Raw genomic sequence first — 24553 nt, forward strand, 5'->3', positions numbered from 1 at the left:
GCATTATGTTAAGACCTGGAGGTTCTATCGTGAACAAAACACAGTCTCTGTCTCCAAGGATCGTGCAGCCTTTTCATCACGAATTAGCAAGTGATGGCACATACTTGTGACTGGGATTGTTATTCTAACAGTATTTAGCAGAGGAGAGCAATCTGTCCAGGCTCCATCACAGACAGCTCCAGTGGAGAGCAGAGAAGCCTTAGTTACAATGAGCTCCAATGTGAAGTATGTCATAATAACGGATGATTTGAAGGCAGCAAGGAGGATTTGAAATTTAAGGAAGAACTTTCTGCCTGGAGGGTTGTCTGGGGTTATAGAATGGCCCATTGAGTGGCTTTGGAACCAGGCTGAATGTATTTATGGTCCCTTGCAGGAGCCCAAGTCTGTCAGCTTCCTTGGCTATGGGTCCGAATGATGGGATAAGAGGATAAAACTCTTGGGACAGGGAAAAAAAAGCAGATGTTTACATCGATTTTTTAATTTTTATTTATTTATTTATTTATTTTGGTTACAGATTAACTTGCTCTTGGATATATGTTCCTGGAGCCATGGCTGAAATCGATTTTATTAAAAACCAAAAACAGAACTAAAACATTTTATTTAGGGACAAAACTCTGAGGGTCAAAGGACACAGCAAATTAATGTCAGGGCATATGTGGAAATGAATGAGACCTTGGAGCCGTGCATCTACCTACAGTGTTTAATGAGAAGATATTGGTCGGTTTATTTCTGAAATCATGAATTTTAAGATCACTGCCTGTTACTAGAAGATCTTGGCCTCGTTTTCCACATATCTCTTTTTTTTCTTTTTCTCCTTTTTCATTTCTTTTTTTTTTTTCCCCCCAGGATGACGGCCTCCCAGAAAATGAACATCAGCTGTCAGTAGCTGGAAAGATAAAGAAGCATTTCAACACAGGCCCCAAGCCGAATAGCACAGCAGCTGGCGTTTCTGTCATAGCAGTAAGCATCTGAAATATCCACCTATAACTTTTAAAAAGCAATCCACCTAGGAGACAGGCATTACTCAGGAGATTCCACCCAGAGACAGCAGAATGGGTCATTTCTTTAGACAGCTCGACCACTTAAAGCACCGGGAAGCTTGGGGCTTAAACACATTACGGGTTTTTGCTGATGATTTCCCTGGGAGTCACATCATTATCCAACACCTCCAGGGTGTCTTGCAGTTTATATTAATTTCATGATTTATTTTTTAAAGCAGAAAACCTCCCCCACACTGGACTCTGTGCCAATGCAAACTTTTGGGCTCTGAGAAAGAGAGTTCAGAGTATCCTTTTGCCAGGACCTGGGAGGGAAGGGAAACTGAGAGAAACGACATTGTAAAGAGAGATTGGAACACTATGGATCTTTGTACGAGACCTAAACGAAAGCCAAAACAGAGCAGAAAGCTTACACAGTAAGATTTTCAGGGAAATTGAATCGCTGTGAACACTCCGAGAAATCACGATGTCTTGCTCCTTAGAAATTTCTTTTTTTTAAGTTGAAAGTCTTTTAACATTTACCATTTTATTGATGCGGCTGCACAGGATTTTTTTTTTTTTTTTTTTTCTGTTCTATACATGCAGACATACACTACATGCAATTTGAGAGCAGCTCTAGGCAAAGATTAAATTGGGCAGAGAAATAATGAAACCTCATACTTCCTGGTGTCATATTCTACAGTAAATATATTCAAGTCCCAGATTACTTGAGTTTTTAATCATTTCCTCTTTTTTCAGAGTATGTACATTTTAACAGCATATTCAATGTGAAATCACTTAAGCTATGCTTTCTAAACAAAGAACTTAGACACTCTGATGTCGAATTTTTAAAAGTATTTATGCTACTAAACCATACTTCATGCTCATGAGCAATCCTGAATATTTAATTACTTCTATGGGTGTTTTATTTTCTTTCTCCTTTTCTTTTTTGGTTGTGCTGGAGCTCCAGATAAAGCTAAACATATATGAGTGACATATTCGATACAACCAATCCCAGCTCTGGGTTATTAAATATTTGATAAGGGCTTCCAGACTTCGCAGGTGGCACGATGCATGCCTACACTTTCTTGTACTGTTCGCATTGTGTGGTTTTTGATTGAACCCTTTTGACATTAGTGTGAGTACCTGGCTCATGAGTACGCTGACAGTGCTACCTGGGCTGCAGACTCTTTCAGTGCTGCTGAGCATCTGAAACTGCAAGTTGTCCTTGCCCTCTCTCTTTAGTTCTTTCTAAGGAAATTCAGTTTAGAAGGACACTGTCGCGCACGTCTTCATAGATCATCAGTGTTCTTTGTTATCAGCGAATATTCAATCAGTAATTTTTGAAAATAACAATCTCTTGGTGATTCTCAGCTCAACCAGACATTCTATCCTCTGTTTTCATCATTCATTGAAGACATGGGTCTATTCCAAAACTTTCGATTCCACAGTTTGCTTTTGGAATGGACTGCCAGCACGCTCGTCCATGAAAAGGACTGCTTTTCTGCTTCTGCTAAGGGCGTACAGCTGCTAGACAGGGTGCTTTTTCCAACGCTGTCATTTTGTTTTTTGTTTTCGTTTTTCCTGGTCTTTTATTTCAATTAGTCTTTGGTTAACTTTGCCTTGGTTGCTCAATAATGGTTTGTTCGCAGTACTCTAGGAGTCTTTTAATGACTAAGGGCAGAAACTTCAGGGCAATGTTCCAATGGACAGACAACACAGCTATGAGGGGAAATCCTCCTTTAACCAAACCTGGATAAATTCCAAAACCTAATCCGTATTAGTTTATTAAAACTTCATCTAAGTAGATCTCAGAAAACTCCAGTTAGTATTTGAAGATCAAAGGTCCACTGATTTATTTTCCCCTAAATATCACAACTGGACCATTTTGAAGCAATTTAATAACCAGTTTCTCAGTTCATCACTAACATATTTCCATGGAAACTACAAACTGGTAATAGACTTATAAAACTGTAAAATGAGCCGTGTGGTGTTGAGTTAAACATTAGCTGCATACTTACTTAATCTTCTTTATCTACTACAAAATTTTAAAAAATAATAATTATCAACTTAACTTAGATTCAAAATAATTGGCTTTTTGGACAAATATCTGAAAAAGTGCCTTGCCAACGCTGAAGCACAGTTCATATGTTGACTACTATCGTTAATAGTTCAAGCACGAAAGATAATAGCACTATAAATTTCAGGGTTGTTTCTAGAGAAACTGCCCTGCCATCATATATGCATTTATGCACCTTCTCCAGAATGCTTTTTCCTCATAAATGTCTACACCTTCCAGAAGAACCTGGGGGTTGGGTCACCAGTCCCAGGGTGGGGCTGAGAATTAGAAACTGGTTGCCTTTGTTATTAACGTTCAGAATAGTACTAGATAAATCCACTTATTCTCCAAACCGATAACAATTCCCATTCTTAAAGTGCAAAGACTAAGTCTGGGAGTACTGTCACAGGAAAAATGAGCATTGGAATTAAATAATATTCCAACTCAAACTAAAGTCTAACTGCAAAGGAACAATACTCTGCTCTGAGGCAGAATCTAAGTACATAGTAAGTACGTAAAAGGAATAGCCTTCATAAGTGCTGCATTCTACAGAGACCATTTGACAATTTGATAATGCAATATTAATTTACCTGCATGATAGAAATTCCTGTAATTAAGGTAAACTCTAATAACTTCTATTTGATAGCTATCGAAAAAACTGATTTCAACATGAATTTCATTCAGCCAGAATTTTTCCCATGGGCATGTATGTACTCCCCAGGGGCTATCAAGTACTAGATTTTATTTTAAACTGCCTCAATCCTAGGATTGAATTTTTTGGAAATTCTATACACATTTTAAAATTTAAAAAAAACAAAAAACTATTTAGAATGTAGTATCAATCAGCTTGTTTTTTTGTTTGTTTGTTTGTTTCCGGAAATCAACATTTAAATCATTAGTCTTTAACTGGTATTTCTCTTTTTTTAGTTAGAAACCTAACTACCTGCTGGAGATTAATGATGCTTATAATGGAACTTATGACATTTTTTTTTCTTTCTCAGAGTGTCAAAGGAAAAAAAAGCAAACTGTCATAAACAGACTCTAGTCACAGTTGTAATTTATGACATGAGCATAGTTTAACATGCGCTCATGGTTCTGAACCGTAGTGTTTTTCGTTCCTGTTGTCATTTTTTTTCTTCTCTGCTTCCCTCCCCTTACATTATTAAGACCAAAGAAAGGACAAATGATAATTTTATATTAAGGTTGCAATAGGTCCTGGAGTTGGCTAGGAGAGTAATTACCAGCTGGAGACTCACAGGGATCCTCAGGACTTTCTAAAAGGAGAAAAGGTGTTCTGACATTTAGGTCAGGCAAACGTAATTAGGTGGAAACCCATTGCTGTCCTTATAACTACAACATTCTGCTTCCCAGAAAGACTCCATTGTCTCTCTGGTACCTTTACCAGTAGTTGGGGGATTTAAAAAAAAACAAAAACACAAAAACAGAACAGAGAAAGGGAAACAAAAGGTTATTAAAACGCAATTTATAGACATAAAATGGAATTAGAGATGACATTTTAACGGTGGACTTCTTGAGAGCTAAGGGAGGGGAGAGAGGCATTATTAGATTTGCTCAGCTTGATGAAGAACCGATGACTAAGATGTCAGTTCCAATTTATTTTTCCTCATTTAATGCTGTTTATTATTTTAGCCGATAATTTTCCAAATGCTTTAAAGTTCTTCTTTTGCATTTTTCTCATGCAAATAGAGCACTTCAGCCTAATGGAACAAATCCATACTAATCAGTGTGCAAATAATTGTGATATTGGGAAGCTTAGTTCTAAAGTGAGAGACCTTTGCCCCAGGGCGTTCCCGGATGCGGTGTTACGGCACATTTTGCCTGTAGATGGCAGTAGAGAACTAGGTACTAAGTAGCCATCTTCCCGGACTGAAACAGAAGGGCAGGCCTTCATCCTCTACCAGCATACTTGGATTTTTTAAAAAATAAAACACAATGTACATTTTTAAAAGGGTTAAAAATCTCACATTGCTGTTTCGTGAACACTGGGAGAGCCTGGTTTATCATCAGAATACCAAATCTCCTGAGCAGTGTTTAGTTTAAATGCCTGGTCCTCCGGCTTGTTTTTGAAATGCCTTTCTGAATTTAGAAGTAGAAACAGTCGTCAGCATCGCAGCAATACCACACATAAAAGCACTCATGGGCCTTTCTATAAAGAAAGGTGTGCAGCTTGCGTCCTGTCATGGGCAATTGGGGGAGTGGGCACACAGCATGGTTACTGTATTTCAAATTTGGGGATTGAATCTTTTATTCCTAGGTAACCCAAAGGCTAACATCTTATTTCAGGATGAACAACTTTGGGAACTTATTATCCTCTCTTCTATTTATTGTACCTTTTGTTAATCATAGCACTTAACTGTACACATGAATTTTTAATATGCAGTAAAACCTTTTTTATTTTATTTTCTATATTTTCCAGAGAAAATTTACTGTTTTATACTGTATCTTTTTAGTTCAGAAATGTAATTTATTCTTTAAGCCTACCTCTGATTTTGAAGATTACCTCTCAAAGAAAGAAATCTAAGTTGCTGTGATTGTGGGGGTTCAAAACCTGATTCTTTTCATCTTTTATTTCATACTCATGAAGCCCTCAAATTTAAGCCTGATGGGGTATAATTTTCTGGGGTCCAATCTGCTTTCTCTTAGGTGGCTAAAGCTGATTTCAGTACTTTATTGAATTATAAAGCATTTTCCATTCTGTAGAATATGAAGAGATGTTTGTATCTTTTGAAATTGAAAGGACATTGTTAAATGTGCATTCAAAAACGTGTTTGACAAATTAGATCTTTTCTAACAAATTAGCCTTCAAGATATTCGTGAGGGATTAGTGTCTTTTCTTGCCTTTTTGTTTTCAATGTGCAGAGTTAGCATATTAGCTAGTCACCCTGCAGAAGAGGCATCGTAACTATATATTCATATATAGTCAATGAAGAAGAGCTTGGTCTGGAGTCTTAATTCTTTAGCATAATGTCGATCCACTGAGTTGCCCCATTTCTCTCTGCTCAGCTGGACCACGGGTTTACCATCAAGAGATCAGGGTCTTTGGACTACTACCAACAACCAGGAATGTATTGGATAAGGTATGAGATGGTGCAGCTCAACAGTCAGTGTTTCCATGGCAACGTGCTGGCAGTCTCCATTAACCAGTTCCTTCAGTGGATAAACATGCTTTTGATTTGTTATCCAGTCCATATGCTGCTTTATCAGTTTCATTTTAATCTTGATTGAGATGCCACACCCCCTCATTCCTTTTTTTCACCCATTATTCACACTCACATTTGCCAGCTTTCTTTCCATTGCACATGCTCAGTATCAATTTCCCTTACAGTTAAAAGGACAGTATATTTAGTGTTAATGCCAAAGCATTTTCCTGATGTTGCCAATTAAAACAATGATTTCTAGTGCTTTTTTTGTCCCTTAACAAATGGAAGAACAATAGTACCTTAGTATATGTTCTATAGACGTATATACTGTCATTTTAAAGTCATCAAGCCCAACCTTGACCTTATTAGATGGATGAAACAATGCATTTACACGTTAGTAGTAGAAGCTCCTCCAAGTAACAAAGAGCTATAGAATGCATTGTGTGTGTTGGTAAGCTTGTGTTTTCAAATTCTCCACCTTTTTGTTTTGTTTTGTTTTCGTTTTATTGTTACCTCTCTTCCCCTGGAAATCCCTTTCTGTACTAGCTATTGCATGAATTTATTTTTCAGTATTTTGTAACTGTCAGATTATTTAGCTGGCTTATCTGGTCAAGCAAAAGGGACTCTGGGAGGTATCGATTTTTTTTTAACTGGGTTAAGAATTCTTTCCTATCGTTTTCTATTCCAGTCAACTGCCCTGGCGTTTCCTTCAAGGGGCATTGTTTGTGTCTCTTTAAGTTATCCACAGGCAGGATGGTTTCTGATGATGTGAGCAATGAACTCGGAGAAGTCCTAGGGAACTTTTCCCCTCCATCTTAACATTTCTGAAATGATCTCTAGGTAAAGCTCCATATCTTAGCATTTGCTAAGAAAAATTCCACTGGGTTTGGCATTTGTTTCTCCCAAATGATGGAGCCTATCTTCAGTAATGTAGTAGCTGCCTGATGTTTCATGGATCAGACAACTAAATTGGAAAAAGAAAGAAAGAAAGAAAGAAAGAAAGAAAGAAAGAAAGAAAGAAAGAAAGAAAGAAAGAAAATACATAATTCTAATCCAAAATTATTGCTACTAATTTTTTTCTATAATTAGTCATTCAGAACAAAGGACTTAGGGAAGCAGAAAGGGGCACATGTTGACAAACTATCCAAATATACTATGATCGTGATAATTTCTAAGTCTGTTTAAAGCAAAAAAATACCCAAACTTCAACAAAATATATTAAATTCAGTTTTACATAGAAGGCTATTTGTATCTTCTCTATGAGTACACAGCAGGAGTTGCATATCAACCTTTTCACTTACCTAAGTAAATTAGTTTATAGATGTAGAAAGAACTCTTTTATGTTTAACCTCTTTTTTTGGTGGTGGGGGCGGGAGGATTTTGCCTTTGTGTAGACTCTTCTCTTTGACTTTTTATGTGGAAGATGATCCATCAATCTTTTACTTTTTACTGAAAGATAATATACATTCAGAAGAGAGCACATATCATGAGTAAACACCTTAACGAATTGGAATTTTCACAAACTGAACAGCCCCTGTAAACAGCACCCAGATCAGTCACAGAATATTTCTAACACCCCCAATCTCCCCTCCTACCTCCAGGGCCCTTCCAGGAGGGTCACGTAGCCCCAAGGGTAAACACTGACCTGGAGTCTATCTGCATTAATTAGCTTTGCCTGGTTTTGTCCTTTATATAAATTGAATCACACCATGCTCCATCCTTTTTTAATTGTATGCCTCCTAACCTCAGGCATATTAACCAAACCTATATGAGTAAAGTTGATATACGATTAAACATGGGCATCAAATATGTCTAATTACAGTTGTGTATATTTGTAGAATAAAAATTACACATATAAATTAATCTAATTTCAAAAAAACTCCAGAAAATAATATGACTAAATTTGTGGGATTAAGAATGGGAGCAACACATCAAGTAAACACAATAATTAATAAACATAGCCGAGTATAAAAAGGCCATTTGACTAAAATCCTGGTGATGGTCCCATCAGCAGACAAAATGACACATCCCTGAATAATGGGCTGGAGCAGATGGGAGATAATCTCTTTTTTCTTTCACACATAAACTGCTCTGTTTTCCAGCTGGGGGCAGTAACAACAATGTTTATAGTTAACGCTGTACGAAACAGCGTGCCCAGTATGTAAAGCTAAATTGGAGAAATGATGCTAAAAACTCATCGGCGTGTATGCTTAATTAGGAAGTTTTATAATGCCATTTAGCCCCGGAATGAACACACTCTCCTCGCTGATTACAGATGCTTGCCTTTTATCTCCACGGAAGTGGGAGCATTTGTCTAACTGTGGTGGCAGCCAGCTCTCTAACATAAACAATCATTACAGGCGAACATCCTCGTTCCCAATTGTTGTGTTTACAAGTGCTCATGGCTGTTTTCACTACTCCGAGCAGAACACTTGGGAGTCCTGCTTGCTTTTTGTAAAGCTGCTCACATCAGGACATAGGCTGGAAAAAAGCACCTCTTCGGGGTGCCCAGAATTGTCATGTCCCTTTTGACAGGCTTTTTGGTGATGGTAGAGAAATGGTGGGGGTCCATTGGCCTCTTCTCTCCTTCATCCTCCTGCCTCTCAACAGAGAGCTGCTTCCCAGCAGTTGTCAGGGGAGCAGCAACCTGCTTGGCCGATTTTTCCGGGAGACCTTGCTTCTGTCACCCAGATCCTGGGGGGACACCCTCCCTGGAATGAGCTGCCCGGGCCATTCCACTCCCTGGTACCCCTGCTGTACACCACTGGAAAACATTTACATCTCGTTACATGTTCACCTCCTGAAAATGCGTCCTTCTTCAAAGGGGCCGTGGTCACACACATTTCTGCCTTTCTCAAGTGAAGCTGTCACTGTGGCAGATGCTATGGCCAACCACACGTGGAGAAGAATTCCGTCTTCTGCTTGCAGAACAAGGCAGCCGCCAGAACAGGGTAACCCAATTAAATAAAACAAATATCAAAACACGACATAAGCTCAAAGGAGGTGCGCTAGGACAAAAGGGTGGTTGAGTTCCCAGGCATGACGTGACTCAAATGTGCATACTGGACTCGAGCACCGTCCTGCAACAGTGAGTAATGAGGCAGAGCCGTGCAGGCCCGCACAGTCTTTGCAAGGCTATTAAATGCTGTCATGCTCAGTTGTTAAAAGGAATGGGGTCAGTTAAATGCATCTTGCTCAGTGCAGGTTTGAAGAAAGGTTCCCGTGAAAGCCAGAGAGGAACCCATGGTGTGAGGAAGGCTCCCTGGCAGGCCTTAGCCAGCAGCCAAAGGCACCCAGCAAGCTGCAGTGCTTAGCTGTGGCCTTGCTCTGCCTACTGAGAAACACCTCCCTGCTGAGTGTCACCGCACTGCAGGAACAAGGGCCGAAGCCTCTGCTCTCAAAAGGCAAAATCCAAGAGAAGGAACTGCTCCCTGGCAGGATGGGCGTGAAATCAGCCTTGCTTCTGATTCAGTTAAGTTTAGAGGGTTTGGATTGCTAGTGTTTTTAAAAAGCCTCTACACAGTGGTTATGGATTCTAATGAATAAACCATTTTGTGGGGTGTGGGGGTGAAGGGATCGCCCACCCTACTCCACCCCCTCCCGTACTAGGACTGTCCTATAACAGGAAGTTTAACACAGAGAAAAGGCATAGATTTAGGCTTCAAAGCCACGCAAATTGTGATTACAGAGAAAAGTATCGAGAAACTACGAGGTTTGGTTTTGCAGCTGCACCTTGATGGTAAAGAGACTGAAAAGATGGACAACACCTTGTATTATAGTTCTCCAAATGGTCGCTGGGAGAAACGCAGGAATAGTGAGACATCTGTGTTATTTGACCAAGTCAAACAGGTTTGAAATTTTATTTTCTTTTGTTTTCAGAGCCCCCTTAAGGAAGTATCCCAACAGTATATACTTGCCTTTTCAAAATTTAATGTACTTGTTATTAGAAATGAGAATTTGCCACGGCATTCCAAGACTCACTGATTAGGTGTAAACTGAAGTGAGATTTTCCTGGGATTCTTGATGAGTCAGTATTGATCGAAAATTTTGGGGTATCATATTTACTTTGACATTGCTTCAGAATCTCTTTCCCTTTTTTGATTAAAAAAAAAATCTACACTGTTTTCTATATATTTATTCCTGTCATACTTTGAATCCAAATGGATTCAGTAGTGTTCACTAACTGATACAATATAGATTTTATGAGATATGTGTAAGAAAGAAGCCATCATAAAGAACTTAATCCTAAGAATTGACACACTTATTCTATTAAGAAAGAGCTTAAATGTCAATACACTGAAGTTAAACAATTCTCAAATATATGTCAAACAAATGACATTTAGAGAAATGAAGAAGTCTTGAAAATTGAGATGAAACGAACTTGATTAAAGACTGGAGGCACGACGCATGGAGAGTTTGCTGCCGGGAAGCCCTGGGTTTGGATCCTGCTTCCTGCACTGTGACCTTGGGCAAGTGACATACTCTTTCTCTGAAATTCAGTTTCCCCAACTATAGAAATGAGAAGAGTATTATCAGCCTTCCAAATTTGTGTTAAGGATTAAAGGAGCTGCATATGCAAAAGTGCCTTCACAGACCCCAGCCCAAAGGGGGAACTCAGAGAAGAGATGGCTTCACAGGATTTCCCTCACTTCCAAGAAAAAATTATCCAGTCCACACTAGACACAGATTTTCCTGAGAAAAATGATCTCTCTTCAGATGAAAGCATTTGTTATTAAAGTAGAACCATGACATGTTTTGATGCTCTGGTTGGGGTAAACTGCTGAGTAACTTATATGTTATATTATTCATGAACATTTGTAGCATTAAATTTTACTTAAAACAAGCTGCAGCCAAAAATCCTGATGAAATATAAGTTTAAAATGTTATCCTATCAGGCAGAGATTGGCAAACTACAGCCAATGGGCCAGATCTAGCTCACTGCCTGTTTTGTAAATAAAGTTTTATTGGAACACAGCCACACCTCTTCATTTATAAATCGCCTACAGCTGCTTTTGCCCAACAGCAGCAGAGTTGAGCAGTTGTGTCAAAGAACCATATGGCCTGGAGAGACTGAAATATTAACTGTTTGGCCTTTCCAGAAAGAGTTTTTCAACTGCAGTTCTAGGGACTTGAAAATGTTTCTAAATTAAAAGATACCACCGAGTAGGCTCGTTAAAAAACTGTAATCTCCACCAACTCTTGGAATGCCTGGCACATAATAATATTAAATTAGTTAACGAATGATTGAACTTTCCAATGAAGGGGCAGTTAATATAGAGGAACCTTGATTTTGAGGAAAATGCGTTTTTGAAGAGTTTGGAATAAAGTTTGGACAATGAAATCACATATAAGATGCTCTAGAATAGTATCCATTTATAGCAACCCAAGAGTAACTTTTTTGGCAGTTAAAAATTGTTTTTCTAACGAAAGTAGTTACCCCCTAACTCACCTGCTTAATGAGTTCCAAATTTTCATAGATTTATCTTAAGATAAACTACACCTGTAGTTATTCTTAGCTAAGATGATGAAGGAAAAACAACACAGTTCAGTTTAGCTTCGACTGAGAAAATCAGGGGTTATAGGGTAGAGGAAGCTCGTGAACTTTTCCTCTAGAAGGCTGAGCTCAGCAAGTGACTATGATTTTAACCCTCTGATGGGAGGCCATCAGAAAGGTATTGCTGAACTCAGCCAATTTGGCATTCAATAAAGAATCAGATCAGCAACGGCAGCCTATGTATAAGAAGTGGGGGAGAAGCATGGGGCCAGCTCCGCCCAGGGAAACCAGGAATCACAGTTAAGAGAGTCACACCTAGAAAGTAGCTTAGAAGGCTACTAGGTTTCATTCCATGAGGCCTCCTTTTACTGTTTTAATGGTCATTGTCACGTTAGGTAAATACCATGTCATATATCCAAATACTTCCAGTTCCTGGCGAGACTCCAAAAGGATATTAAAGCAAAACAAAACAGATCGTAATAAGCATGACAGTAAGCCAAATAAAATGAAGAGGGTGGATATTTCAATCGATTTGTCAGTTTAATTTTACTAGCAAGCCAAACATTTCTGAAGTGGCAAGCCAGTCATAACTGAGTCCCTGCAGAGTAAGAGCAAGCGAAAGAAAGGGCTCCCGAGATTAATACTGCAGCCCCTGCACCCCTTCTGTCTCTGAGGGAGTATGAATAATGGATGGGCTAAAAGGCAACATGCACGATATTGTTCTTTTATTAATGAAATGAAGACTATTTGTGATGGCTAGCAATAAATTAAGAAAAGCAAAAAGGGAAAGCAGTCAACGTTTGCCTCTGAAAAATGCAGTTACTTAAATCCAATAATTACTGCCATGACAGAAAACATTGCCTCGCAACTTAAATGGGGTGCATCTCTTGCCAGTCCTGCACGTATTACAGAAGTATTTTTGATCCATAGACTGTAGGGCCTAGTGTTTGCTAAGAGAAAAACATACCCCATTACAGGATTGACAGTGATATTAAGCATATTCATAGTATTTCATAGGTGAAAGTTTCCCTAGAGAACTATACCCCACCTTCAGTCTGTGGAGTGGGAAATTGAGGCCCAACGTGGTTAGGAAACATGTCCAAGGTCATATAATTAGCTGAGCTAGGACAAAAAGCTGTTTCTCCTGACTACCCCCTACTGCTGCTTCCAAGGGGATTAAGCTAAAGCGACCAGCTAGGACAAGCATCACAGAGATGGGGGTGACACAGACGGGCAAAAACAAAGCTAACATCCAGTTCACATTCTGAATTCATTCCTGACCTTTCTCCTCCATGCTATTTTTTCCCTTTACACTGCATAGATATGCCAGATGGCTGTGTCCTATGTATTTATGCTGATTTCCAAATTTAGTGCCCGAAATAAGGATTTGAAATATCTGAGTACTATGTGTAGCCTAGTGTCATTTCATTGGAACAGAAGAGGACACTGAGCAAGTGCTTTAGGTATATCGATTGGTGGAATAAATTTCCTTGGTATTAGGCAAGCACTGTTTTGGTGCCTGCCCTGTCTCGTGGCAGGCTCCAAAACACAATAGATATTAATTTCTCTAAGATTTCCAACTACTATGTGTGCAGCTACCTGAGTGGCCAAGGTCAGGACATTATTTTACCATTTCTTATTTTCACACTTGATCTGGAAGTCTTTAAGGACATTGTGATAACTAAGGGTTTAGTGTGAGGTAGGGATAGTGTTTCTTCTGTGTAGGTCAGGTTTATATTAGTTTATCTGTAGGATTTTATTTGGCCCACTATTTATTGTGTTGACCAGAATCCCCCAGTCCACTCTTATTTAGCCATAGCCCAATATGCCAGATAGTAGTCGTTAACGGGTATATGTTGCAAGTAACTAGATTAGAGCATCACATTTCTTACTACTGGTCAACCCTAGAATCGCGAGAGATTTCTTGCTCACCTCTAACCTGTGATAATTAGCATGAAAATGTGATAGTGCAGGCTTCAGCTTCTCTTACAAACTCTTAATGAAGTGATAACTTTCTGAGGAAACACTTGGGAATTCTACTGCAAGTCCATTCATGTTCCAACAAAACTACAAACCATGAGCAAATTAACTAATACAATAATATGCCCGTTAGGAAGTCTTAAGTTTTAAGGGCATATCAAGGCGATACCTGAGGACAACCTTACTTTACAAAGACAGGCGTAGGAAGGAGAGACCCTATTTGCTTGGGATAGCTGGGGATTTTTTGTGATTGATAAAGAGGAAAGCAGCCTTTCAGAAATGTTTGAAAGGGCCCAGAAGTTACATTTGTGAGGCAGCATGTCAGAGAAAAACTTATGTTTTGAATGCTTTTATAGAGGAAAATTACCAGTTGGAATATATAGCAATGCCTTTTTAAAACTATGTAATAGCACATTGTTCTATTTCTTGCTGAACTCTCTGTCCTAAACTACATATGGGGGCTACAGAATTCAACTATAAAATTTGAACTGCACATAATTTTATAGCCACAATTAAAATTTGAAAGATATCATATATTACAGTGCTTACTGTGATAAAAACAGACTGCAGTGAGTGGTTGTTGAGTAGACAAATATATGACTATAAGAGAATATTAACTCTATCTGATGGAAGCATTTGATCATCTCTGAAACATAAATCGTATTCTTATATATTGACTCCTAATACTTTCAATGTCTTATTTTTTGTATTAAAGAGTTGATTTGAGGGTTTTTTTCTTTTTTTTGTTTTGGTTATTCAGAAACTACATAATCATCTAAAATAATTTAATTCTGTATTAAGAAATATTTAATATGTCCCTAATATGTGTGCAAGCAAAGAAAACCCAAACCAAACTGGCTTAAGCAAAAAAGAAAATTTGTCATTTTACATAATCTGAAAGGTCCCAAGGTTGGGTCTAGCTTCAATGATGGATCGACTCAGCACTCAATTGGGCTTGGTTTCTTTGAATCCCTACCGTCTGCCTCCCTGTGTTAGCTTTAGTCTGGAACTTCATGTGATACCAGGATATGGGAAGCAACCCCAGGCCTATCATCCTCCCTCAATTGGGATTCATTATAAGTGTGAAATCCCAGCAAAAGTCTCCTTATGTCCTGTTAACTGGATTGGATGCCCATCCTGAACCAGTCATGGGTATAGGGGAATGCAGTAAGCTCAGGCTTGCTGGGTCACCAGCCCACCCTGCAACCTCTCAGAGATGGGGGGAGGGCCACCTTCACTGGAACCACAGAGTACAGGAGCACAGGATGTCCAAAGGGAAACTGAGGCACAGCTACCCCTATGCAGAGTAACTGGGTGCTGTGCAAGAAAATCAAATGTCAACTAACGGGGAACAATGAGTTTGCTGATGTTATGGGATCATTTTGAAAATAACAGGAACTAGACACTGGAAATTTTTATTGTAAGCACGTTGTGAATGTTAGGACAAGGAATTAGACTTTATGAGGGATTGTAAATAAATCGGACCTGAGGATAATTGACCTGTCAGCTGTGTGTGGGATGGACTGGGGCTGGGTGCTCAGGAGGAAAATAAAGTGACCTCTGTAGTATTTTCCCATATTTCAAAAGCCACAGCCTTTGCAGAGTATCTGTTGTGTGCTATGAACTGCGGGGAGCACCGAGAGGATGTCCAAACCTTAATCTTGCCCTCCACAGCGTCTACAATGTGGCAGGGGAGACAGTGAATTAGAGTCAGTTATGTTGTAGGCAGGATGCACAGCGATAACAGCACCAGGTTTCATAGGAACCCAGAGGAGGAAGTTTTTAAAATGAACCACAGTCCATGGAGCTGGGAGAAAGTGGGCAGGAGCCTGGGGAGGAGAGGCCTGTGGACAGTGCACCCTCGGGGACATCTCTGAGAGCAAGTCAGTTGAAAGCCCTAAATGTGAATTGTGTAGCCTTTGTGAATATTGGCAGGACCTGGGTGGGGAGGAAATAGCCTCTCTGTCATTATACCCAGGCCTCCCTAGGAGCTTACGGGTCCAGAGTGGGGTTGTACACTTGCTGTCCCTGAGAGGGGTTCTCAGGTCATCAGAATGGAAAGCCCTGGTCTTAGGGCCTTTGAGGCTGCTTGTGGTCAGCGTCTTCTCCCCAGCTCACTCTGGTTGGGAACAGAGAAGGAGAGAGCTCCTGGAGCGCGGGGACTCCATTCGATTCTATTTGAAATACGTCAGAGTCAGTGGGAAGCAATTGCTCGGGCCTTCTGCCCGAGGACGGGAGTTCTGCTCCTAGTTAGCGATGCAACTTGGGGAGGTCTGTCTACATGCCCGAGCCTCAGTTCCCTGGCCTGGAAAGGCAGAGCATTGCACAAAGAATGCTTTATAAATTCTCATTCAATTCTAAGAGACTATAAATTCACCAGAAATAACCGTCACACCCTTATTCCATGACATGTGATCATGACATGGTATGTTTCCAGACATAACTGCTAAGAAGTTACTGGTGAATTGGTACAATTGAAAGCACAGGAACCAGTCATAAAGCTGCTAACTGGAGAAGCTGGGAGGAGTGGAGAGAACTTGCTGTCTAAAATGGACAGGGCAAGGGTTCTCTAGGCAGAGTGACAAGTAAGGAAGAGGATAGGATTGCCCTTAAAAGGATCTGGGGACATGGAAATGAAACTGAGGGGGATGGGACCATCCAAGCATAGGCTCAACACCTAGTGTCACCAGCCTTTGTATAAAGTGGATTATGGTATTTGTGGAGAAATGGCCTATTTCAGTGGCTGCAGCCAAGAGCGTGACTGGATGTAACTGAGTACCTTATGGAGAGATGAAGTAAATAGGGAGAAGGTGCCAATGAGAGTAGGGAGGGAGGGAGGGAGAGAGAGTTCTCTGAGATAAGTTCTAATGTGAGCTTCATCTTGTATTGTTTTCCTCTGACCTGCACTTACTTCATTTTAAAACACTATCTTACATAAAATTGTAAAGAAAAAAAAACAACAACTTTCCATTTCTGGGAGACTTAGCCATGTAGAAAACATTTACACATCAATTTTTACCTACAGCACCTCTGGGAGGATGAGAAGGGGTTATGCCTGCTCCTTATTTAACTGAGAACTGAGTGAGTGGTTCACACAGCCAGTGATGGACAGAGCAGGACTCAAAATTCCTGACTGCAGCCCCATGTGCTTGTCTCCCCTACACTAGAAAGCCGCAGTTCACCAGTCAGTATTCAGCCCAATGCCAAGGATATTTTTTCTTTCTCAAGAAAGTAGAAATAGAAAAAAATTTTTATGAGCAAAAGAAAAGTTTATATTACTGTTGGATTAACTACAGAATGGTTTTTATGTAGTCAGACTAAATAGATGTCTGTTTTTTACAAACATTCAACTCTATACAAAGAGAACACTTTCAGTTGGCTTTGAAAGCAAAATGCCATGTGTTGTAACTTTACAGTGTTTTAAATAAAGTTAGGAATTTTGGTTTATGATGATGAAAATATCATAAATTTGTGTGTATAAGACCAAGAAATATATATATATATAGATCCTTAAAATTTTGACAAGTAGAGGAATCAAACATAGACATTTCAACAAACCAGTTATTGAGTCATCGTATTAACAGTCTAGTGAAACAAGAAGTGAATTATGAAAGTTTATCTTCCTCATTGAATCCGTAACACTGTTATTTAGTTTGTGGATAGTTTTTAAAGCAGGGCAGCTTAGCCTAACGAAGCCATTTACTGTACTGGTTCTATGCATTGCCTCTCTTTCTCTCTTTATTACTTCATTTTGGAACTTTGATTGCCCTACTTTAGATCTAAGATTGCGCTAATGCTGTACTGCAATTGTATGAGGGGCTTAGTTTTCACTTTGTTCTCAGGACCAGGCCGGCTATAAATTTATCTCCGTTCTTTGAAGAAGCTAATAGTAAATTTTCAAGAGGAAAAATGGTGGTATGGATCCCTGTAGAGGAAAAGTAATCTCTTAAAAGCAGAATAACCTCCAGGCTACATCCTTTTAAAGAGGGACTTTCAAACAAGGACGCCTTCAACTTTTATATGTGTTCTATATTTTTCTTCAGGCTTTGTACCTGCTCTTCTGCTCTCTGTGTAAGGTTTCTCTGTAATGACCCTGTTCCTCCCCACACCCATTAAATCTGTAATGAAGTCATGCCGTTCCCAATTCTGATGTCATAATAACTTCCAGAGCTATGGCTGGATTGCACATCCTGAGGTCATCTGAGGTTCCTCAGGAAAATGAGGCGTAGAGACCAGGAGTTGGAATGCCTACAGAACTGAATCTCAGTTTCATAAATTATCATATAGTACGGTGAAAATGAGCTTTGTAAAGTAAAATCCATGGGAAGGTTTCCATTTGGTTTAATAGCATTCAAAGCAGTTTTCAATTTCAGGCATTGGTTTCATTAAGATTAAAACAGTTCTTCCTAGAGATTCAGCCACACTCCCTCATCAACAGATAATAAGATAATTTAGAATGAGGAGATGCTAAAATAACAGGATGAGCTTGTGGCTCTGTTTCCATGTCTGACAAATTCATCACCTTTCATCTTTATTAGACAGCTTCCTTGAGCTGAATGTTGATGAATGAGGCTCGCCTGGCGTCCTCACATGTCGGACACACAGGCGTGGGGTACCCACTTACTAGGGCTTCTCCCGCTAGCCTGGGAGCTGCCCAGGGTAACAGCTGTGGAGCTAGGGCAAGTCTGGGTAGGGCTGGGGAGAGGTTGAGCCCAGGACATCATCCATCCTGCCTGTGACTGCTGATGTCATGACCAGGTGCTCTTAGGAGCTACATCTTGGAAAGCAGAGACCTCCCCAACAGTGGTGACTCGTGTCCACAAAAGTGAACCTTAATGGACAGGTTAATTTGGCCAGCATATTTTTGTGAACTCGGAAAGTCTCAGAAAGAGTTTCGTCGGCCATTTCCTTCGGCCTAATTGTCCTCTTTCTCATTTTATGCCCCTGCTAGACCACCGCTCTTGATAAGGAGAGGCAGGTTTTCCGACGAAGACGCAACCAGGATGTGAGGAGCCGGTACAAGGCGCAGCCAGCTCCGCCGGAACTCAACTCGGAATCCGAAGACTACTCCCCGAGCTCTTCCGAGACTGTTCGCTCCCCAAACTCGCCCTTTTAATAAGACCCTTTTACTCGAAGTCCTAGCTTAACCCTTTGAGACTCTGAGATTTTTTCCAAATTTATGTAAAACAGTTTTATCTGATCTATCTAGCACTCAATGCTTGAATGGCAGAACAGAAAGTGTGTTTTCTGGTATCTTTTGATTTCCCTTTGCTGAATGAGATGATGACATGTTGTTGTTTGTGAAGATAGCAACTTGCTGCTAATAGGGTCCTCAAAGGGTTAAGGCTACTTTGCAACTTTTTTAGACTTAAAAGCAATGAATGTTTTCATCAGTCAAGCTAGGATCTGCAGTATGTAATATAGCACATGTTAACCCTCTGAGTGCATTGGATTTTATGGAGAACCCTTGGGGAATTTTTCAGGCCTTTGGATGTATACACACGTGTTTCTTGATTTTGCTGCAGATCAAGGGGTGTGTTTAGATGCTGAGATGTCCTGACAAGAAGGGCATATAGAATAATATCTTGCTTGTCCTTTTCGGTGGATTTAGAACATGGCAGGTTTATAACTTAGGCATAAACAGCCCTCTTTCTTCTTCACAATCCTATTAGGAAAGGGACTTTTGTCATTAGAGGTATGACTGTCAGCTGCCACGAGTCCTGCATCCCTAGTGGAGGGAATTGGGTCTGTGGCAAACAGCCTGACCCACAAAAGAGATGGTGCCCCCGCCCCCAAATTGTCTCCATATGAAGATATGCTGACCACGCCCCAGAAATGCTGCTTCCACATTAGCTGCTGCTAGAGCCAGTGCAGACCATCAGGAAGTCACATACCTTGTCTTGTGCTTGGTGAGGGAGGGTCTGCGAGCTCAGTATGAGACACCTACAGGGGGAAAAAAAAAAAAAAAAACTGGTGAAAAAGAGCAATAAATCGCCAGGTGCTCTATGGGGCTGGAATTTCAAACAGAAAGAGGAAACATGATCCTGTTCTTTTTCTCACCTGCTTTTTCATGCACTGTGGTCTTCAGTGTGAAATCCATATAGGGTATCAAATCCATACATAGGAGCAGTAGGGCACAGCTGACTAGAGGCAAATGCTTTGCAAGGTGGCCAAGGGAAAAGCACAATGAGAAAACAATCTAGAATGTTCCAAAAATGGGTCTTAAGGAAATAAACCACTGGTAACATAATTCCATGTGCACCTTTAGGTTTACCTACATATAGCCTTCCAGGAAAAACAGGACAGGAGACCTAGAAGATACCCCTGAGGATAAAACTTATGTTCCCTATGATGACCTTTTTATACCACAGTCTTTAGCTATCCAGAGGAACATGTTGTTTTTCTCTCAGTGGGTGAAGTCCTGTCTGAGACCTGTATTTTCACTCCTGTTACCAATTTTTTCTCCTTAGCCCTGTGTCTCCATTGGGTTTCTTCTGGAATGTGTCGTATTTCAGAATGGGGGCTTCTTGTATGTTGCTATAATGCTTACAGATGAGGCGAGCCATGGTGCCTTGGAGGCGAGGGCCTAACTCAAACGTTGTCCTAAGGTTTGCTCAGCTCTGTGATCTAGGAAACAACAGTGAGTGAAGTCTCATAAAATTTGCATCTGGAGGGCTGAATGACCCTTATTGTCTCCGGGGTGAATCTACTTCACTAGCTAAAGGTCTCTGACCTTGCTATAGCCAGTTCTTTATTTTCAAGTATACATGGGTCTTCAGTTGCTGCTTTTAACTCTCCAACTCATAAACTATGGGCTATATTAATATAGATTTTAAGATCATAACATACCATGACTTTTGCAAGGTAGTCCCTTTCTAATCTTTTGCTCTTCCACATTTAGGTTTATTTCTTTGGTCTGTGTTGTCCTGATATGTAAGCAGAAGATTATTTGTTGAGAGTTTTGCCCCTTTTAGAGAGTCCTGAAATGATACACAACATCACAAAGTAGCACACACAAGTCAGTCGGGATTATTTGGGGGGGGGGGGGGATAGGGAGCAGAACACCCGGAAGGGTGTTGGTGTGTAGACAGACTCCACATTAGTGAAGTACCCTGAACTGGTCAGAAATTACTGCTTTCTCTAGAATTATGAAGCAAAGCACTACTCTAAGTAACACTAAGGAGTAGCTATATTACTTGGCCTCAACTCTAAATGTGTAACTATGAAGAATCCTATGGGCAGAGACCTATCTGCAGGAAATGGTCACTTTCCTTTCTTTCTCCGAATGACTGCTTTTCCCATGGGCATTACGTGTTCTGCCACAGCATCTAGTGTACAGGACTTATAGTGCATGGCTCAGGCCTTTTTCCATCCATGTCTTGGGAGACTGTGGACCATATGAAGCTGGGCAGGGCAGCTGAGAAGAGTGCAGGGCCCATTCAGCATGGGGACCGCAGCGCATCGCTGTAGAATTTGAGTGATCTATGCTGAATAAACAGTGGAATGTGACCTGTCAAGTAGAAATATTGAGTAATCAGATGGAATGCAATCTTTTCAGCATGGAGTTATCAAGATCCTGCATGTCAGAGATGTACTCAGAGGGTTAACAGACAAGCACAAGGCATGCTGATGACGTTGGTGTATCCAGACTGCTTTGCTTTTAGCCAGTGCTTTCTAATTTCTTTTCATGACATTCTTGGGATAGTTCAAGTTTGAAATAAATAAGTGGTGGTGTTCTTTAAGGAATTTCTATAACCAAATTTATCTTATTTTTGTTTTTCACTTTATCATCGAATAAACATGTACCATTATGGCAGTGTATCTCTGTAATTATCAATCATTACCACAAGTGTTTCCATATTTCTTTTCTAAGTATTTCATATAGCTCTTATGGTGGTGGCCCAGTATGGGGACTGTCTTTCCTTTATTGATACATGACCAACCATGTGGTATTTTCAAGGGAATTTTAAGATTCAACTTTTCAGTTCAGTAGTAGACTAGCTAAGAACTCCTTCATTACCTGCATTGTGTAAATCATCTCTGTAGACGATAACTGTTCATACTGATGAACACTGTTTTTTGACACTGTAGCAGAAATCATTTATTCATCATAATTAATGAATATGTGATTTGCTCCAAATCGTTAGAAGGAAAAGTAAGATTTCAGTCATTGACAAATGTTTTTACTGTAGCCCTCATCTAACTTACACATGGTGCATATTAAAATAAGCAGAGAAAAAAAATGCAAATAAACTACTGAAAATGCTTGGTGTTTTGTATTCAGTGAGCCCTCCGTGCAACCTCCTCAGCACCCCCCTGGGTTGTGGTTAACAGGCCCGTCAGATATTGTTGAAAGAAAGCAATATATACATGAGTGAAGGCTAAAATTGCAATCCTTTACCCTTTGAGGCATATTTCAGTTAGAAATAAAGGAGGAAAGAAAAATTGGCTTAGCTTAGAGGGTCACGGAGCTACCGTATGGCCAAGGCTCATGCGCATTAAATCACAGTTGTTTGCAGGCCGAGGGCACCCATTAGACAACTCTATCGCCTGCACTGTAGTGCTGTTTTGCTTGAGGGAGAGCTTTCTTAATATTATTGTGTTACCTGCTAGTCTTTTTCAGGGTGAGGATCTGTCAGAATTTCCGTGATAAACTTCTGTTTTCAAAGGTTTTTAAATTTGACCATAAAAGGGGGCCCCAGGCTAGGTTGCTCGTAGGACCTGTACCAAAGAGGGAAGGTTCACTTCCTTCTCTGCCCAATTGTCCCGAGGAAAGAACAACAAAACATCTGGTATGTCTTCTCCTTTGTTGTAATTTCAGAATTTTGGAAAGCACCAAGAACCAAGATGGTAGTTTTAATGTAATTACTCATTTGGATGTGGCTTTTAAAAAATAACGAGTCACCTGGCATCTATTGTAGATAACATCTTTTCTATAATTTGTGAATCATTAATTTTTTAATCTGCTACATGATTTTTTCTTTTTTGTCCAAAGATTTTTAAGAAACTTCAAGTTGGTCGGTTCAAAGGTTAGCCTTTCCTGTGTGTTGTCTGCCACTTACATTAGGAGTTTGGGAAAAATACTCTCAGACAGACCCTCTCTTTGCATGCAGTGATAGAGGGTCAGATATAAGCTTCTTTTGGAGATATGGATTTCTTTCTTTAATCATCAGGTTTCATGGAGCCATTTTAGTTTGTCGGGGAAAATAGTGATTAAAGGCACTTCCAAAATTAACATTTTGGTCAATTCAGATATGATAAGAAGAGTGTAAATTAACACACTTTACACTTTTTTTGTTTAAAGGTAAATAAATCTACAAAACTTGAGGACACACTAAACACTTGATCCCTGCAAATGTGCTTTTAAAATTGGCTCAATGGTGCTTATACATGAAACAGTAAAAAATGGGGTCCCAAGGACTGTCAGAGCAATCTTTAATTTGCATGTATTTACATACTTGAGGTGGAGGTGCTTTTAAGCCAGTCTTATTTTTTAATTATCTCAAATATGTATCCATCCATTGAGTAACACTAAGGGTCTTAAACAGGTGGGAAACAGGAAATTCAATGTAGAGGCTTTGAATGCCTCTGGTTGGGGTGGGTTCCCCCATTTATTCCCTTTGTTTTTGTTGGTGGTGGTGGGCTGCAACACTGAAGCTGGTATGGTGATCATTTTTCAGGGAGGGAGCTTCCAACTGGCAGGTGTTTTGATCATGAGGTTTGCAACATCTTGTCCTCGGAGACAAATGAAAGATCTCGTTTCCTCCTTTTCCCTAAAAGAAGAGCAATCTCTGCCATTAAACCATACCTGTAAATTTCCTCAACATTGTCATGTGGTCAACTGACACGAGACCCTTACTGTTGCTTTAATGTAAAATTGTATATTTTTGTCTGTTATATACATTATTAATTTAAAGTACATAAAAGTTCTACAAGCCTTCATGTCAGTACTAAGAGAAAGTAGGACTTTAAAAGTGATGATAAAGATGCTTTAATGTCAATTCATTCCAGTCCAATCGAATGTGGTAAGAAAAAGACCTTGAAGAGTTCTCTAGGGACAATTTCTCACTTGTCATCGACATTAATCTTTGATGTTTTCTCAGAAAAAATAAAAAGAAATTGAAACTGGTCCAAGGTTAGAGTCCTATCCTGAATAACTTTTTTTTTTAATTTTATTAGGAAATTAATAATAGCCTTTTTTATTCTGGCTGAAAGAAAATTATTAAAGGATTAGTTGAGTGTGAAATTAAATAGTATTTTGCTCATGCATACTAAAAAGGTGGGCTAGGAACTTGATGCATTTAAGCAAGTTTCTGAAAGGTTTCAATTTGCTGCAAGAAAAAAAGTTCAATGTTTCCTTTGAAAATACTGAATTTATCAGTTGCTGCATGGATCAGATGGCATAGGTTAATCTTTGATTTTCAGAATCTTAATGAAATAACTTTCAAACGATTTGTATCCATGATTAAAGCTGGAATGAGATCCAATTTTTCCCTAATCTCTCAGTTTAAGCTAATAAATGTAGGTTAATGTGGAATGAAATCATCTGTGATATATTATGTTCATTTATCAACTGAGCTTTTTTGATGTTGCCTGTTTTTATGTAAAACATGTTCTTAAAGTTAATAAAATAATAGTACTTGGTGTATGAACTACTACGTAATACCCTAGCTGCAGTGTCCACTCAGTTCATTTTGCCATAGTGGAATAAAATTTCATTTTAGTTCAATTCATACCTGACACATTCAGTCCACGAAGGAATAACCCAGCTGTGTTCTGGGGGAGAATTCTCTCTATGCAAGGCTTTAAAAATTAGTCATGCGATCAGAGTGTAGCTTTCCCACATGTCCTCCATAGCAGAGTGTATATTTCATGAGCATAA

At 39.6% G+C, this 24553-nt stretch overlaps 1 protein-coding gene across 4 annotated transcripts in view; it reads left to right on the forward strand.

The window, feature by feature from the left end:
- The window catches only part of DCLK1 (doublecortin like kinase 1), a 321043-nt gene extending 299106 nt beyond the window's left edge, over positions 1 to 21937 (forward strand). For 2 of the 4 annotated variants that reach the window (XM_019736467.2, XM_019736469.2), the window contains 2 exons: positions 847 to 960; positions 18623 to 21937. In XM_019736467.2, coding sequence (XP_019592026.1) covers positions 847 to 960; positions 18623 to 18787 — 279 coding nt within the window. In that variant the 3' untranslated portion in view covers positions 18788 to 21937. Of the gene's footprint in view, positions 1 to 846; positions 961 to 6060; positions 6135 to 18622 lie in introns of all 4 variants that reach the window. The other 2 variants (XM_019736468.2, XM_074330022.1) reach the window with 2 other exon arrangements.
- The last annotated feature ends 2616 nt before the right edge of the window (positions 21938 to 24553 follow it).

The sequence above is a fragment of the Rhinolophus sinicus genome, linkage group LG04, assembly GCF_036562045.2.
Source record: "Rhinolophus sinicus isolate RSC01 linkage group LG04, ASM3656204v1, whole genome shotgun sequence".
Lineage (NCBI taxonomy): Eukaryota > Metazoa > Chordata > Mammalia > Chiroptera > Rhinolophidae > Rhinolophus > Rhinolophus sinicus.